The sequence below is a fragment of the Lissotriton vulgaris genome, chromosome 5 (assembly GCF_964263255.1).
Source record: "Lissotriton vulgaris chromosome 5, aLisVul1.2, whole genome shotgun sequence".
Lineage (NCBI taxonomy): Eukaryota > Metazoa > Chordata > Amphibia > Caudata > Salamandridae > Lissotriton > Lissotriton vulgaris.
In genome coordinates, this window is record NC_141693.1 from 738,920,911 (window position 1) to 738,937,863 (window position 16,953).

The 16,953-nt window shown below is 45.7% G+C and overlaps 1 protein-coding gene across 1 annotated transcript; it reads left to right on the forward strand.

Annotated features, from left to right (window-relative positions):
* The first annotated feature begins 13,536 nt into the window (after positions 1-13,536).
* LOC147711468 (transcription factor HES-5-like) lies at positions 13,537-14,950 on the forward strand. The gene is made up of 3 exons (XM_086920180.1): positions 13,537-13,628; positions 14,176-14,356; positions 14,730-14,950. Exons 1-3 carry the CDS (start codon positions 13,566-13,568, stop codon positions 14,948-14,950), a joined length of 465 nt encoding a protein of 154 aa, XP_086776306.1. The 5' UTR covers positions 13,537-13,565.
* The last annotated feature ends 2,003 nt before the right edge of the window (positions 14,951-16,953 follow it).

Genomic DNA, 16,953 nt, shown 5'->3' on the forward strand with positions numbered 1-16,953 from the left:
ATAAAGGGAAGCGGTGGAGAAGACTACAAAAAGGAGACTGGGCCCTGGTCTTGCTCCCCTCATCGACACAAAAATTTAAAGCCGAGTGGGGAGGGCCGTATCGGGTCATCGCCACAATAGGAAACACCAGCTATAAACTGCAACTTACAGCTAGAAAAACTCAAGTTTACCACATTAACTTGCTCAAAAAGTGGCTAGGCCCGCCACCTACAGGAGTTCTCATTACCGACCACTCCTCAGGAGAAAGGGACCATACCATCGGGAAGTTAGTGATCAATGAGGAGCTGCTGGCCCAGGAGAGGAAAGATCTGTTGGCAACGCTAGGGCGGCATACACCGATATTTTCAGACCAACCAGGAAAGACCTCCCTAACGGAACATCAGATCAGGACCGTCCCTGGTAAGATCATCAAGATCAAACCGTACCGCATTCCCGAGGCCAGGAGAAAAGACATACAAAAAGAGGTTGATGATATGTTGAAGATGAAGGTCATCCGTCCCTCCGATAGTCAATGGTCCAGCCCGATCGTGATGATCCCCAAACCGGATGGAACCCGCCGGTTCTGCATGGACTTTCGAGCCCTTAATGATATATCCACCTTTGATGCCTACCCAATACCCCGCATTGACGAACTGATTGAAAAACTCGGTGAAGCCAGATATATAAGTACAATAGACCTTACGAAAGGATACTGGCAGGTGCCTTTGAGGGAGGAGGATCGTCATAAAACGGCTTTCTCAACGGACTCAGGTCATTTCGAATTTACGGTACTACCATTCGGGCTGCACGGGGCGCCCGCGACCTTTCAGAGGCTCATGAACAACGTGTTGAACCCTCATAAAGAATACACGTCGGCATATTTAGACGACATTGTGGTGTTCAGTAAGGACTGGAACACCCACCTGACCCATCTGGACAAAGTGTTCGAAACCCTGCACAAAGCAGGATTAACCATCAACGCCAAGAAAACGCGGTTGGCATTCCAGAGGGTCAAGTATCTGGGGTACGTACTGGGACATGGGTTGATCGAACCCCAAATTGAGAAGATCCGAGCCATCTCAGAAACGCCGTTTCCCAGGACCAAGAAGGAGATGCGTGCGTTTCTCGGTCTGATCGGTTATTACCGACGCTTCATCCCGCAGTTCGCACAACTAGCAGCCCCCTTAACGGATACCCTACAATCCCAGGTTAAGCCGGCGGTTCTAGCGACCCCCTCGAGAGACATGCTGGGGGCCTTTGATACCCTAAAAAAACGGATTACATCCTCACCCATACTGACGTCTCCTGACTTCAACCGACCCTTTGCTCTACATACCGACGCCTCGGACTACGGCATAGGGGCGGTCCTATCCCAACCAGGAGAGGATGGAGTGGACCATCCTGTGGTTTATGTGAGCCGCAAACTATTCCCAAGAGAATTGAAGTACCCAACTGTGGAAAAAGAGTGCTTGGCAATCCGGTGGGCTGTGGGGAAGTTGTCTTATTACCTTGAGGGGCGTCCCTTCACACTGTACACGGACCATGCCCCCCTCTTGTGGATGGCCCGGAACAAATCAAACAATCCCCGGGTGTTGCGGTGGTTTTTGTCATTGCAGCCTTTTGCCTTTCGGGTTTGCCACAAGAAAGGGGTGGATAACACTGGGGCGGACTACCTATCCCGTAATCCCCTTCCCGAACGGAAGAGTCCAGGGGGGGAGGTGTGTAGCGTGGTGAGGGAGCCCCAGGCACAGGTATGCGATGAGGGACTCGTAACTTGTGACCCCCCCCTCTTTTCTCACCAGGAGTCGGACGCACCTACGTGGCACAGAGTGGAAGAGCCCTTCGGTGGAGACGAAGCGGAATGGGAACAAGGTCCCTTTAACTGGCCAGGTATGACTGATGAAGAGGAGGAGCCTAGGGCGGACTTAAAAGGCTCACAGATCCAGGACCAGGTGTGTCTATACACCGGAGGAGCGGTCAGAGTGGATTGGAGAGGCGGAGAGGCGTGGAGCAGCGGTGGAAGAAGGAGCGGTAAAGCGGAGGCAACGACGGAGCGAGAGGAAGCAGGAGCAGGTGGAGAAGAGGAGCGGAGATCGACGGAGTCGACAGTCCCAGTACGAGGACCAGCGTCAGCCAAGGACAGAGAAGGAGAGCACTCGAGCGGAGGGCGCGAGAAGCAAACAGCGTCCGGACCAGAGGATTCGACAGCCGGGAGCGCCCTCCGGAGAGAGCCAACAACGGACGGATCGAGACGCCGGTGGTTCCCCGGACAACCAGCAAGATCATCAGAGCCAGGAGGCCAACGACAACACTCTTCGCCCAGCCACTCCCCCGGAGGGGCGTGGCTATCAGAGGTGCGTAACAAAGTTGCGGGGTGGGTGTGGAGTAAGCCCTGAGAAAGCTCCGATACCTTTTGATAAGTTCCCTTGAGCACTACCCTCACCGTCACATTTATTAAAGCGCACAGAGTGTTCCTCCACCCCCCCTTCCCTGATAACGAGTGTCATCAAAACACCTGTTCTGATACTTTCCTCTGTCTTTGCTTCTCTCCTTCGGTGGAGTCTGGGACACAACGGAGACCGACAGAAGAGAACGCAGAGGGACCCAGCTTAGGCGGGAAGAAGGTGCAAAGGGAAAGAGCCGGCGTGAAAGAAGTTGATCACCTCGACGTACCTCCACCCGTCTTACGTGCACAGACCGACTGTATCAGTCAATAAAACCCTCTTTGAAGCCTACACGGACTCGTCTCCTTCCTATTCCTGTCCAGCCGCTTACAATAACCCAAATAGTTACTGTATATAAAAAATTATAAGCCAAACACACATTCAGGTGGAAAACTTAAACAAGCCTTATAAATTATTAACCAAGGGATACCCTTACTCTCTCTTTCCAACAATATATAGGATTCCAAATTTTTAATCCCAATTTTCTAGTTCTTTTACCCTTCCTTGCGTATATACCTTTTTCAAGGTTAAATATCCCCAATAACAAAGCAATCCATTGTTGTGTTGTAGGGGGAGTAGGGTCCCGCCATGCTCTAGCGATTAATAGTCTGTACACTGCCATCGCTAGGAATATAAATTCAGTATTATCGTCCCTATTTCCCCTAACCCCTAGCATGATAACCATTGGTGTTAAAATCTCATTTACACCCAGAGTATGCCTCATAAAATCTTCAATCCCCTTTCGTAAATTCTCTAATTGGGGACAAAGTGCAAAAATATGGATACTGTCTGCTCCTGGAGCATTGCAACAAAAACAAGTTGTCCCTGTGGTCGCCCCCCACTGTGCAATGCGGTCTGGCGTGTGATAGAGTTGAAATACAGTTTTAAAGTGCTGCAATTGAAGAGGAGCAGAACACAGCACAGAACATCCTAACTCGAGTGAATCCAGAAAAAGTTGACTCTGTACGCCTAGTTTCCCTGCCCATTTATCTCCAAATTTCTCAGCATCGTCTTTTTTTAAGCCTGCTAGACTAGCATAAAAGAATCGTATAGAACACTCTCCCCCCTGAGCTAGGGATTCCATAAGGTTACTCTTCCGAAATCCACATTCTCCCCCCTTTTTCTTACCCAGGAAACTCCTGATTTGCAGATACTTAAAAAAACTATTTCTTGAAATGCCATATTTTCCCATCAAGTCTGAAAATTGTAATATATTCCCATCCATTCCCATCAAATCCCCTATTCTTTTTAAGCCTTGCATATCCCATTCCGCCATTATAGAATCCGAAAATATCAAGGGGGGTAGTGTTCTATTCCTATACAATCTAGTATACCTATTGTATCTTCCTAGTCCGCATTTCTTTGCTACTGCTATCCAAATGTTATATGCAGCTTTAACTGTTTTAAATCGTGTATGCTTATAGTAAAGGAAATCAGCGTGATTTAGGAAAGCGTTTGCGGCATCTGCCCCCATTACAATAGAATATACCATTGTCGAGCAAGATCTAACATTCAACTCTAAATTATCTGCCCCCAGCAAACCCTGGGCGTATTGTAGTACAGATGCCCAATAATATAGCCTGAAGTCTGGGACCCCCCACCCTCCTCTAACCCTTGGTAGCGTCATAAACTTATAGGCCCTTCTCGTTTTCCCATAAGACCATATAAATTTATTAAGTATTGATTCTAGTTTACTAAACCAGATTGATTAAAAAAAAAGAGGAATAGTGCGAAAGAAATAAAGGAATTTAGGGAGAATAATCATTTTTATCACATTTGTTCGTCCTACTAGCGTAAGTTTAAGCTTATCAATTCTGGCCAAGTCTGCACTTACATCTTTAATTAAAGGAGAAATATTCCGTCCTACCACTGTGTCCAAATTGGGTGATATCTCAACTCCTAAATACGTTGCTGCGGGAACCACTCGAATATCATTATATAGAACCCTTGCGTTTTTAATGATTTGTGTTTTTGCGCTGTTTAATTTATACCCGGATATTCTTCCAAATTTACTAGCCTCCAACTCGACCTCCTCCATTGCTTTGGCTGGGTCTGGGGTGATTATGGCAACGTCATCTGCATATGCTAGTACATTAACCTCCACTCCATTCGATATAAGTGGTGGGATATTCGGGTTAGATTTTAAATAACGCAAATATGGATCCATATATAATGCGAAAAGGAGGGGAGAGCTAGGACAACCTTGCCTAGTGCCTCTTTTAATTTGTACAGGTGCCGTTAAGTCTCGATTTATTTTAATTCTGGCTGTAGGTGCCTTGTATAGAACCTGAATTGCCCTTATAAATTTATCGCCAAAACCATATACTTTCATTATTTCCCATAAGTATGACCAAGCAACCCTGTCAAAAGCCTTCTCGGCGTCGAGGAACATGGCTGCCAGCGGACCACCAATAACCTCCATAGCATCAAAGCAAGTGATTACTGTTCGAACATGTGTAGTGGTACCTTTTCCTGGAATAAATCCATGTTGCTCTGGTGCGACTAGTTTTTCAATGACGGTAGACAGCCTTGTTGCCAGAATTTTAGAATATAATTTCACATCCGCATTCATAAGGGCAATTGGTCTATACGACCCTGGGGCTGTAGGAGGCTTGCCCTTTTTAAGAATGACAATGATCTCAGTACCCCCCCATGAATCTGGGACTGAGACTTCCCTCTGTGCTTGTAAAAGAGTATCTAAAAGCTCTGCACTTATAGAAGAAAAAAATGTTTTATAAAATTCAATTGGAATGAGATCTGGTCCTGCGGCTTTAGATGATGGGAGTTCCAATAGTGCTGATGCTACTTCCTCTAATGTTATATCGGTGGCATACAAGGAGTTTGGAGCCAAGGAGAGGAACAGGATGAGAGAGAGAGAATCAGAGTCAAGATATAGATTTGGCAGAGTAAAGGTGAAATGAGTGAGATATGGTAGATTGGAGAGACTTTGTGGAAGAGAGAAGAGTAGGACGTGGATTGAAGAGAGGAGACAGAATGAGGGATAAGTGGAGCAGAGCTGAAATAGAGAAAGAAAAGTGGGAGGAGATAAAAGTGGCATGGAGATAGCAACTAGAGAGGACTTATAGGTAGAATGATTAGGGCACAAGATGCAATGGCACCCATGCCCAGGGGTGCAAGGAGCCTTCTGCGCCCCAGAAATGAGTGCCTTTTTAATACCAACCCAGAGGTGTGTGTGTGTGTGTGTGGGAGTTCCTTTTTTACTTGTTTGCATTAGAGCCCATCTCACCCCTACTATGCCACAGATTACTGTGGCTAGCACACAGCACATGTTTGCATATTGAGTTGTTGCTTATGTTCAGTGCACACAGCCTTATCTGCAGTGCATGAAGCACCTTTATTGCTGCACATAGAGAAAAAAATTATAGGGGCATTGGTTGTAATTATTGCAGCTCCTACAGGTTAGATCAATTCAGAACCAGGATATAAACACTTATTTATGTTTACACACAGTTGAAATGGTATTGGATCATGTTTTTGTTGCATGTGATGTATTGTGAAATGTGCTGTGGTTTTAGATTTTTCTAAAACATATCTATTGATTGTTTTCGAATGTGCGTCCAACATCCATGTATGATTTTGATATACAAAAATGATCTGTTGATTCTTTTCAGAATATAATAGGAATTAAACGGTGGGCACTGTAATTAAATTGTGCATACAATTATTCAAAAATCACAGGTCGTCGTAAATGATTATCAGCAGCTGTATTGTTTCTTTAATGCATATTCTATAAGTGGCATTTCTTAGAGAGTTATGCGAAAACCACCTCAAGCACTGGAAAGGGTTTGGCATGGCAAACACATGGATAGGAAACATCATGAGGCTGCTCCACTGCAATCCACTATTGCAGCCCGAGCAGGGTCAATCGCTTCCCCATGTTAACCTATGGGAAGAGCGAGCCTCATAGGTAGTAAAACACAAATGCGGTTTTGGCTGGGGAAATCGGCGCACACGTAAAGTAAGGTTCTCAATGTTTCAATGTCCATACACTTTGGTGGGTGCTCAGGAGGAGGGAGAGCCGCCAAACCTTCGTCAATTTGGAAAAGAGAACTTCTCCTTAATGTTTCATAAGAATCTCCGATCACTCATTGAGTCAAAAAGATAAATTTGAATTGTTGTAATGTCCACTGTCTTTTATTCAAACATCCAGGCTTTCTTTTCACATTGCCATTCATCAGTAACGCTCTTTGTCATATATAGAGCTCCTTGCCATTAATACAACTCCTAGTCTTGCCAACATGTGTTTCGTCGGTTTGAGTTACAACAAGACTTCATCAGGGCATTGCAGTGGTCTCTATTATCCTTTATTACTGTAAGGAGTAGTGCTTCCTATAAATTACCAGATGTCAAAATATCTAGCATAAGAACATTGAGGAGTTTGTAATGATTAGTCAGTGCTTCTGCAAATTGGTGGGTAGAGTCGTTCCAGCCGTGTAATTGGTCCGTGGCGCTCAGGTAGTAAAATACACACAGGCATTCCTCATACCTGGGCAAACGTGTGTTAGTGCGCACACTGACCCGCGATGGCAGGTTGGACGCGTAATTCCCAGCACCAGGGGTGCAAGTGCGCCTGCACAAGTCTGCAACGGCAGACTGAACGCAAGTTTAATACAGAGTCAAAGTGCAGGCACAGGCCTGCGGTGGCAGGCTGCACACACAATCACAGGCCCCATAGGTGTGGGTGCGCACACACAGCGGCCTGTAATGGCAGACTGCTCGTGAGTTTAATCATCATAGATGCCAGAGCGCACACACCGGTCTGCGATGGCAAACCTGCCCATGTTTCTGAACATCGAGTCAGTGCCACTTCCCAACACGGGTAGGAAGAGAACTGGCACTTTCGCACTGCAATGACAGTGGAAAAGTGCCTGGAGGCACGTAAGAGAATCTGCAAAACCAAAGTGGATAAAGAAAAACGTTTATGGAAACGCTACCTGACGAGTGTCAGGTACAACTCAGACTTTATGATAGTCGGTTTGTTTAATTTATACTTGGGCACTTTCCCCATGCCTTTCACACCAAGCAGCCTCAATGTAGGACTGCTCGTAGATTTATGTTTAGCCTCTTCCTTGAGCAGATTTATGCAAGATCTTTGCTGAATTATATTTTGGTTCTCACTAATTCCCTTATGTTATTACATCTATCAATTGGCTCTAATTGTATGTATAATTATCGGTGCTTATTTGAATCTGACTAATTACTTTCTGCCTTCTGTCGTGATTCTAAATTGTGAATAAACATTTATGGCTTTGAATTGGAATTTTTACCTGCCAAAGTTTTATTTGCTGAAAAGTCCATGTCCTTTGGGACTCACAGGGCACCGATCTTGTGGATAAAAGTCCACCCGTCAACCCCACTCTGAACTTTCCCTTCCCTCGTGTCTGCCTGCCGCCCCCGAGACTCTCAATTACAGAATTACAGCCAGGCAGGGCGGCGTGGACTGTAGGGGTTGATCACCCTCCCCACCCCCCTCCACACAACCCCTGCCGCCTGGTCTGACTCAGGGGCCGTGATTCTGACGCAGGCCTCGGGCTGCGGACTACCAGCGGTTCCCACACGTCGGCCTATTCATCCCAGTAAAGCCTCAATGGGCAGAAGCTGACAAGATAGGAGAAATTGGCCATACTATTTTTACTGGAGGGTTTAGCACTTGTATATGAGTTATGGGTGTGTTGTTAATTTGAGGAAAAAACGCCTACGAATTGTTATAAGGTAACCTCAGAAATTAAACAAAAGTAGAAGCCTCTTGAAATCGGGGCTCAATTCTCGCTCCTCAAGGAACACAGCAACAGGTTTACATTACCTCATCTCTCCGCCCAGCGGATTTCGGGTGGTTCTCCCATGGACTCATTTTACGACAGTGTGTAATTATGAATGTAGAGCTGCGCAATGCTACTAACAGGTAGGCCGATATTCTTGTTTTTGTTTTGTTAAAAAAGAAGGCTCCCTTCATTGTCATTATCGGTCCGTGACATCACAGTCAGACAACTTGTAGTACTGTCAGTACTACAAGTTGTCTGGCTGTGACGTCACGGAAAATAGCCACACATTCTCTTACCTGCTCTGTTCAAACTCTGTGCCACAGCCGGATCTGATATACAGCTGAAGGGGTCAACCTGACGTCACTGCGAGGGCCAGGTTCATGTTTGGGTGGGCCAAGCTCATGCTTGGGTGGGCCTGGCCCACCCGGCCCACCCTCTAGAACCGGGCCTGAGTACTGAGCTGAAGCTTCCCTTCTCTGACATCACACACTGGCTTAGACACGAAAATACACCCCTGGAATGTTCTCTTTAGAAACAAGACAGCTTGAGAGCCATGACTTAGGCTTATGGAAGAAGAGGGGACAGGCAACACAAAAGGCAACCTGGTCTGTTAAATAAGTATTCTCCAACAAGGCTGAACTGACAACCACTTTTCGATTTATAAATGTATATAATATATCTTCTTACTCGGTATTTATATGGTTGGGGCATATTAACAAGGGATTTATCTCTGCTTTTTTGGCTTTAAAAGCCAAGAAAGCGGAGATAAAATTATCTCCCTATCAGCAACAGGGTGCTAACACGCAAATTCGCATGTTAGCACCCTTTTTCTCTACGCTTCCCATTGCATCTCTAATGAGATGCAAAGGGGGCGTTCCAGAGAAAAATAATAGGAGAAATGTTGTTAAGCAGCATTTCTCCTATTATCAAGGATATCGCTAACCCTGTTAGTGATAAAAAGAAGCAGCGCTAACCACGGTTAGCGCTGCTATTTTTTACACCTGGTATTTTCCTGACTTAGCCATGATATCCTATGGAAGGTGGATATCATGGCTAAGTTTATGAGCCCCTATCATCAAGCTAACGCCAAACTTCGAGAGATTATCATTGGTTTTCCAGCGATAATCTCTCATTTGGCAGTTAGCGTGAGGATTTTTATCACTTCTGAGATAAAGGTTGCTAATAGCAAGTTATCGCAGCAATAATTTCCGGCGATGCTTAGCAATAAAAAAATCGCTGCACAGCCTAGTTAGCGATAAATATCGCTACTCGTTGGTAATATGCCCCATTTTTTTTTTTACAAAAATGTCTTTTTTGAAACAATTGTTCTAATGTGCTTTTAAAATTGCATGTAAGTTACATTGCAGATGGTTTTAAGTAACTGTGCAATAAAAAAAAAATACAAAATACACACGAGAGCCATGACTGGCCCTGCTCTGCACATTTTGGAAAATGTGAACACTAGTGCATGGAAATGCACCTTTGCGCGTTTTTCAACTAAATGCCCGAACCCCATAAGCAGACAATGCGTGACGTTCAGCACTGGACAGTTCCACACAGTACGGTTACACTGAGGGCTCCATACACGTTCTTTACTGGCTAGTTGTTTATTTTACCTTATGCTCAAAAGTAGTCGACATTAACCCTCTACCTTTTCTTTAAATATTTTCCCGAAAGAAATGCTATAGTGACAGAGGAACAAATCTAATCTTGTTGATGTGCCCAGTTGCTGGTCACAAATATTGAACAGAACAGAAATAGACCTGTGTGTACATCACTGAAGGAATGCACCTGTGAGAGTGTGCTCTTGGGAGTGTGTGTGTTTCTTGCACTTCACAGTAAGACGACTGCAACAGAAATATGCGTTGGAGGATAAAAACCCGCATTAACGAGATGACAGATGCGTACCTCCAATTCTTGCCTTTCGGCACTGCTAGGAAGGTCCCACCACCTCTCCCATTTAATCAGACCCTCCAGGATATCGCGATTTCGCAATTTCGCGATTTGCCGCGAAATCGGCACTTTTTAAAAAATGCCGCGATTTTTACAAAAATGCCAGCGAAATCAGCATTTTTTATAGCAATCGCGGCATTTTTCGCTATATCCTGGGGGGTCTGCTTTATGTGGCTAGCAGCCAAGATACTCAGCAGCATTGGAGAGGCACAGCGGGGTGGCAACCCTTGATGACCTGTTAAGAGGTGCTTGAAGGTGACTGAGAGGAGGGGGGGGGGGCAGCCCTGACACCTCCAGCCCTTGCTGACCTGTTAAGAGGCGCTGCGAAGGTGACTGAGAGGGAGGGGCTGCCGGTTCAGGAGCAGCGACATCCATTCACATGCAAACAGCCCTGAATGCATCATGTCTCTGCTATTTGGAGGGGGCTCGCACATTCCATTTCTACCCAGGGCCCCAAACATCCGAGACTCGGCCAGATTACACCCCTGATTACACCGAGGCAGCACGTGGTTCTCTTCACAGAGCTTAATTACTGTCACTAAATTGTAAGCAAACCTCGGTTCTTCAACATGCAGTCTATAATGTAAGAAAATACAGAAATGGCACAATCGCACCCACACTGATTAACAAAGTATGGTGGACAATCAGTTCAATCAGTTCTCTAAGAGTATCTCCTGTAAGTACTGTACATCACAGTGGGGGATGGCATTTTGGACAGAGAGCCTGTCTTCTCGTTGTCTTGTGCAGGAGAGGAGCCCAAGATGATACTAGAATACTGCATGCCCACCCCTGTGTTCCCTCTCCTGTGATGGCTCCTGCCCTCCCCTCAGTGATGGCACCTGTCCCCCCATGTGGTGGCTCCAGTCCACCCCCGCCTGTGATGGCTCTTGTCCCCCCCTGTGGTGGATCCTGTCTCCGCCCCGGGTGGCTTCTGTCCCAGTCCTGGAACGGCCCCTGCAGCGAGGGTGAAGTTCTTGATGGGCCTCTTCTCAAAAGGGCTCAGCTCAAGATTAATATGGAAAGGTCGGTGAGTAAGTAAGTGAATGGATGGGTGAATGGCTGGATGAATTAGTGAAAGGGTGAATGGATGAATGAAAGATTGAATAAATGGATAATGAGAGAGGATGGATGGATTGATGAGAGGGGACGGATGGAGAGAAAATGTAAATAGCTGGATGTATGGGTGGAAGGGTAGCTGGATGATGGATGAGGCGAAATATGGATGAGGGGAAGGATGATGGATGAGGAGAAGGATGGATGGATGGAGGGGAAGGATGGATGGTTGATGAGGGGGTGGGTGAAAGGATGGATGATGAGGGGAAGGGTGGATTGATGGATGAAGAGGAGAAGGGTGGATGGATGGATGATAAGGGGGTGGGTGAAAGGATGGATGATGAGGGAATGGATGGATGATGAGGGGGTGGGTGAAAGGATGGATGGATCGATGAATGATGAGGGGAAGGATGGATGGATGGTGAGGGGAAGGATGGATGGATGAAGAGTGGGTGGGTAGAAGGATGGATGGATGATGAGGGAAAAGGATGGATAGATGATGAGGGAAAAGGATGGATGGGTGATAAGGGGAAGGATGGATGATGAGGGGAAGGACAGATGGATGGATGGATGATGGGTGGGTGAAAGGATGGATGGATGGAAGGAAGGATGGCTAAGTGAAAGGGTCGATGGAGAGAGAAAGGGAGGATGGATGGATGACTAAAATAGTGGATGGGTGGAAGGATTAGTAAGTGAAAGGATGGCTGGATTGGTGAAAGGGTAAATGGCTGAATGGATGAGTGAATGGATGGATGGGATGAGGAGTGGATGGATAAGTGTACAGATGGATAGGGTAAAAGGGTGGATGGATAATGGAGATGAGTGAAAGGATGGATGAGGGGATGGATGAAGGGATGGATGAGTGAAATGATAGATGGAAGGATACATGATGGATAGGTTTGCAAACGGTTGAATATGTTTGGAAATGGCTGGGCTTCCTTATATACTATTGCGCGACCTCTGATGTGTTAAAACGTACCTATTGTCCTGAAGTTTTGTCCTGAATTTTGACCTCCTGTCCTGAATTTGTGTCCTGAATTTTGACCCTTTGTCCTGAATTTGTACACTCACCATCCTGAATTTGCACCAATGCCAGTTGGTCACCCTATTCGCGGGCTTGGAGACGGAGCGCCGTGCAGAGATGTCTGTCCCTCAAGATAAACAGACAGAACCACTCAGCCGAGAGAGCTGAGGCGCACACGGGACGGGGTATCTGCAGAGGCGCGCTGGACAAGGGATGAAGTCAGAGGGTTGAGCTCACCTATTGCAGACCATTTCCCCCTGGGAGTGAGCCATGGAAAAAATCCTAGAGGCGAGAAATTTAACACGGGCGTCAAGTGGCCCCATGTCATGGGTGTCAGCTTCAACCAGTCCCCGCTTTTAAATCGGAGACGATTTGCAGGCTGACATTTTGCAACGAAACGACAAGTACCAACATGCAGTTCGCTACTGTTTAACAAGTGACCACTTGGCGGTTTTGACTGCTCTTTCTCTAGTGTTTAGATCTGTCGAACGGGCATCCGGTGGGATATCAGGTCGTGTTCAAAATACACTGTAAAGGGGCGATAGGTATAGCCATCATTAGTGCAGCAGGTACAGTGGCACCAAGCTCTAAGGCTATTGCAAGACACAAACTGACCTGCAATGGTACGCCTCTTCTGGCGCAGGGCTTTGCAACGTGACGCATCTGGGAGATGCGTCACGTTGTAAATACCCCGCACCATGGTGCATCTTTTGCGCCGCTGCTGCGTCACAAAAGTGACGCAACGGCGGCGTAAAAGCAGCGCAAGGGGCTTGTAAATCTGCCCCAAAGTGTCTACATTGTAAAGAAACCAAATATACATAGCTTCATGTTGTTAAATAACTAAAAAAACTAAGATATCTGTGTTTGTTGTAGGAAAAATGGCCACATAAAATGCCGCAAAATTGCCGCTAAATTTCCATATTTGTGCCACTAAATTTCCATTTTTGTGCCGCTAAATTTGCGAATCCATGCCGCTATATCCTGGGGGGTCTGTTTAATGCTCATGACACTGTGGCTGGTAACAGATGCCAGGGGCACTGGCGTAAGACAGAATCATATCACTTTAGTGGGCGGCTCTTTCCCACACTCTGATCCTTTGTGTCCGGGCCCCAGATGTCCCTCGCCCCCTCCATGTAATGTGCCACACTTCTATTGTCCCCGCTGGTCTCTGATTGGCTGCTGAGTGTGGGAACCTCTCTCAAGCCCCAGACCCACACATTGCCCTCCAGGCGGAGGGGGATAAATAGGGCAGGATGGAGCGAGCTCTTCAGATACCGATCACTGTGGGTTCAGGGCAGAGACCCCGCTCTTCACCCCACACTGGGCAAGATGGCGCCTTTCAGCACCGAGAGGAAATATGAAGAGGAGCGCGAGGAGAGAGACATTAGAAAGGTAAGACTGAAAACATTTATGTTCAAGATACAAAGGGCCATATTACCAAGAAAGGGCGCTACACGAGAACCAGGGCTTCTATTGGATTTCGCAAGGGCCTATTATCAAGTCCATTATCGCCGCTTTAGCAGCAGTTTCCTGCCGATAAAAACGGCGATAATGTAGCGCCCTTTCTTGATAATATGGCCCATAATTCGTTTTTTGTTATTAAAAATACATTGAGTTTTAAATGAACGTTTTATAGTAGATCAAACAGTGGCTGTTTATTCGTCTTTACTGTTAGTCTGGCTTCTAAGTTAGTGTTACATTTCACTGTTAGAACTACAGACTCTGTTGCTGCCTTTTAATGTCGGAGAAAAACAAATACACATTTTGTCTCTGCAGCTAAGGACGCCAGTGGTTTTATCCTATTACGTTATTAGATCTCTAATACTAACAAACTAAAGTGCAATATATAAATATAGGCTCCATAATTGCATTTAAATGATGTTAGACAACTTTCTATGCTTGTTTCAATAAAACAACAAATCCATATTTATTTCTGCAGCTGAGGAAGCCATTGGTGGAGAAGCTGAGGAGAGATCGCATCAACAGCAGCATTGAGCAGCTGAGGATGTTACTGCAGAGAGAGTTTGAGGAACATGAACTTCCGCCCAAAGCAGAGAAAGCGGATATCCTGGAAATGGCCGTGACGTATCTGGCCCAGCGCGTGCAGACCCCGGCACCAGGTGAGAGCTCGTGACGTCAGTTTTCTGGCTTTTTATGTGGTGAAGTGTGAAGTTTGGATAAGGACAAGCGCAGGTGGTGAAGGTGGTGGGGAACAAGAGTGGGTGAAGTTGGTTTTAGTTACTAAACTAGCAAAACATTCAAACTATGGATTCATGTTTGCGCGTACTGGTCTGTAAGATGGTTTTGTGGGGCTTAGTTCAAAAACTATGTGGTGTAAACTCTGCTTTTCATCCAAGGAGCGCCTGGTTTAGGATATATTGTAGCACTTTTGTCTTCAAGTCTCGCAATGCGCACTGACTGCTATGATTGTTCTGCATTGTCACTTCCTGCTGTGAGACTGTACAAACATTAACCCCTCGTCTCTCCCTGCAGCCGCGGCCTCCGGTGAAGGTTACTCCAGGTGCCTCCAGGACTCTCTGCACTTCCTCTCCCTCCACGGAGCCCCCGCAGAGACCCGGTTGAAGCTGCTGCGGGCCCTCCATAGACCAGCGGCTGCAGCAGAGGCGGTGTGTCCTTCTCGGCCCCCGTCCTGTCCCAGCAGCACTAAAGAGCCCGCCCAGGGCAGCCCCAGAATCCCGTGGAGACCCTGGTAATGCGGGGGCTGCGGCCTGGACTTTTCTTCGGACTTCTTTCGCGGCCTCGGTCCTCTCTGAGGGAGAATATTCATTCTCGTGTCTGGAGCGCGCCCTGCTGTGCAGGGGAGTTTACTGCACTCCAAGGAGCGGAGTGAAGAGTGACTGTATATCTTCATAGGATGGGCAGTGAGCGAATATTTCATCCACAAAGGTTGGACAATGTTGAATATTATATCATCGCAGACTCTACAGTATTTTAATATTATATTCTTTTAGGATGGAAAACGTGTATGATAATTATATATCATCATTGGAGGTACAGCGAATGAACATTATATCCTCACAGGATGGACAGTGTGTGAATATTATTTCTTCTTACGATCATTAGTGTATGAATATTATGTCCTTGTAGGACGGAGAGTGTGAATATTACAAGCTCGTAGAATAGACAGTGAGTGAATATAATACTCTCTCAGGAGGAACAGTGTATGAATACTATATCCTTGTAGGATGAACAGTGTGTGAAAATCACACCCACGTGGGATGGATAGTGTGTGAATAATATAAACACGTAGGATGGCTAATGTGTGAATATACATCCTGATAGGATGAAATGAGTGCATTTTATGTAATAAGTCACAGGATGGCCAACGAGTGAATTTTCAATCCCCACAGGATGGGCAGTGCCTGCCTATTAAATCCTTCTGTTAAGGACAGTGTATGCTTTTTATATTCTCTTAGGATGACCAGTGTGTGAATATTATATACTCGAATGGTGAGTACAATATCCACAGATGATGGCAATGTGTGAATATTTTATCCACATATGATGGACGGTGTGAATATTACATCCATGTTGGGTGGACAGTGTGAATATTACATACATGTTGGGTGGACAGTGTGAATATTACATCCATATTAGGTGGACAGTGTGAATTTTTCATCCACGTTGGGTGGACTGTGTGATCCTTACATCCATATTGGGTGGACTGTGTGAATATTACATCCTTATTGGGTGGACTGTGTGAATATTACATCCATCTTGGGTGGACTGTGTGAATATTACATCCATATTGGGTGGACAGTGTGAATATTACATCCATCTTGGCTGGACTGTGTGAATATTACATCCATATTGGGTGGACTGTGTGAATATTACATCCATTTTGGGTGGACAGAGTGAATATTACATCCATGTTGGGTGGACAGTGTAAATATTAAATCCATATTAGGTGGACAGTGTGAATTTTTCATCCACGTTGGGTGGACTGTGTGATCCTTACATCCATATTGGGTGGACCGTGTGAATATTACATCCTTATTGGGTGGACTGTGTGAATATTACATCCATCTTGGGTGGACTGTGTGAACATTACATCCATTTTGGGTGGACAGAGTGAATATTACATCCATGTTGGGTGGACTGTGTGAATATTACATCTATATTGGGTGGACAGTGTGAATATTGCATCCATGTTGGGTGGACAGAGTGAATATTACATCCATGTTGGGTGTACTGTGTGAATATTACATCCATTTTGGGTGGACAGTGTGAATATTACATCCATGTTGGGTGGGCAGAGTGAATATTACATCCATGTTGGGTGGACAGAGTGAATATTATAGCATCCTACGATGGGCCATGAGTGACTGTTATATCTCTCAGGATTAACAGTGTATGCATATTATATCCTTATAGGACTGACAGTGTGTGAATATCATACCCTCCTTTGATTTACATCGTATTGCCTTCTGTGAAGGGAAAGTGTTTTTCTGTACTTGTTGAAGATATGTGAATAATCTCTGAACAATGTATGTTGCAATGTACGCATGCATTCTGCATTCTACAAAGTGAGACATTCATTGTACTTTAAATGTCACTGTTGATATGTAGTGGTTTTACAAAGCTGAATGTATCATGAAACTTCTACTCCTTCTGTGAAGGTAAGGGGTGTATCTGTACTTTTGGAGATATGTGAACTATCTCTGGAAACGTATGTGACAATGTGCACATTTATTCT

Bases quoted from the DNA above. Each gene is read 5' to 3' on its own strand.
- LOC147711468 (XM_086920180.1), top strand. From the start codon at position 13,566: ATGGCGCCTTTCAGCACCGAGAGGAAATATGAAGAGGAGCGCGAGGAG. The intron at 13,629-14,175 runs GTAAGACTGAAA...TTATTTCTGCAG, and splicing joins AGGAGAGAGACATTAGAAAG to CTGAGGAAGCCATTGGTGGA. The intron at 14,357-14,729 runs GTGAGAGCTCGT...CTCTCCCTGCAG, and splicing joins CGTGCAGACCCCGGCACCAG to CCGCGGCCTCCGGTGAAGGT.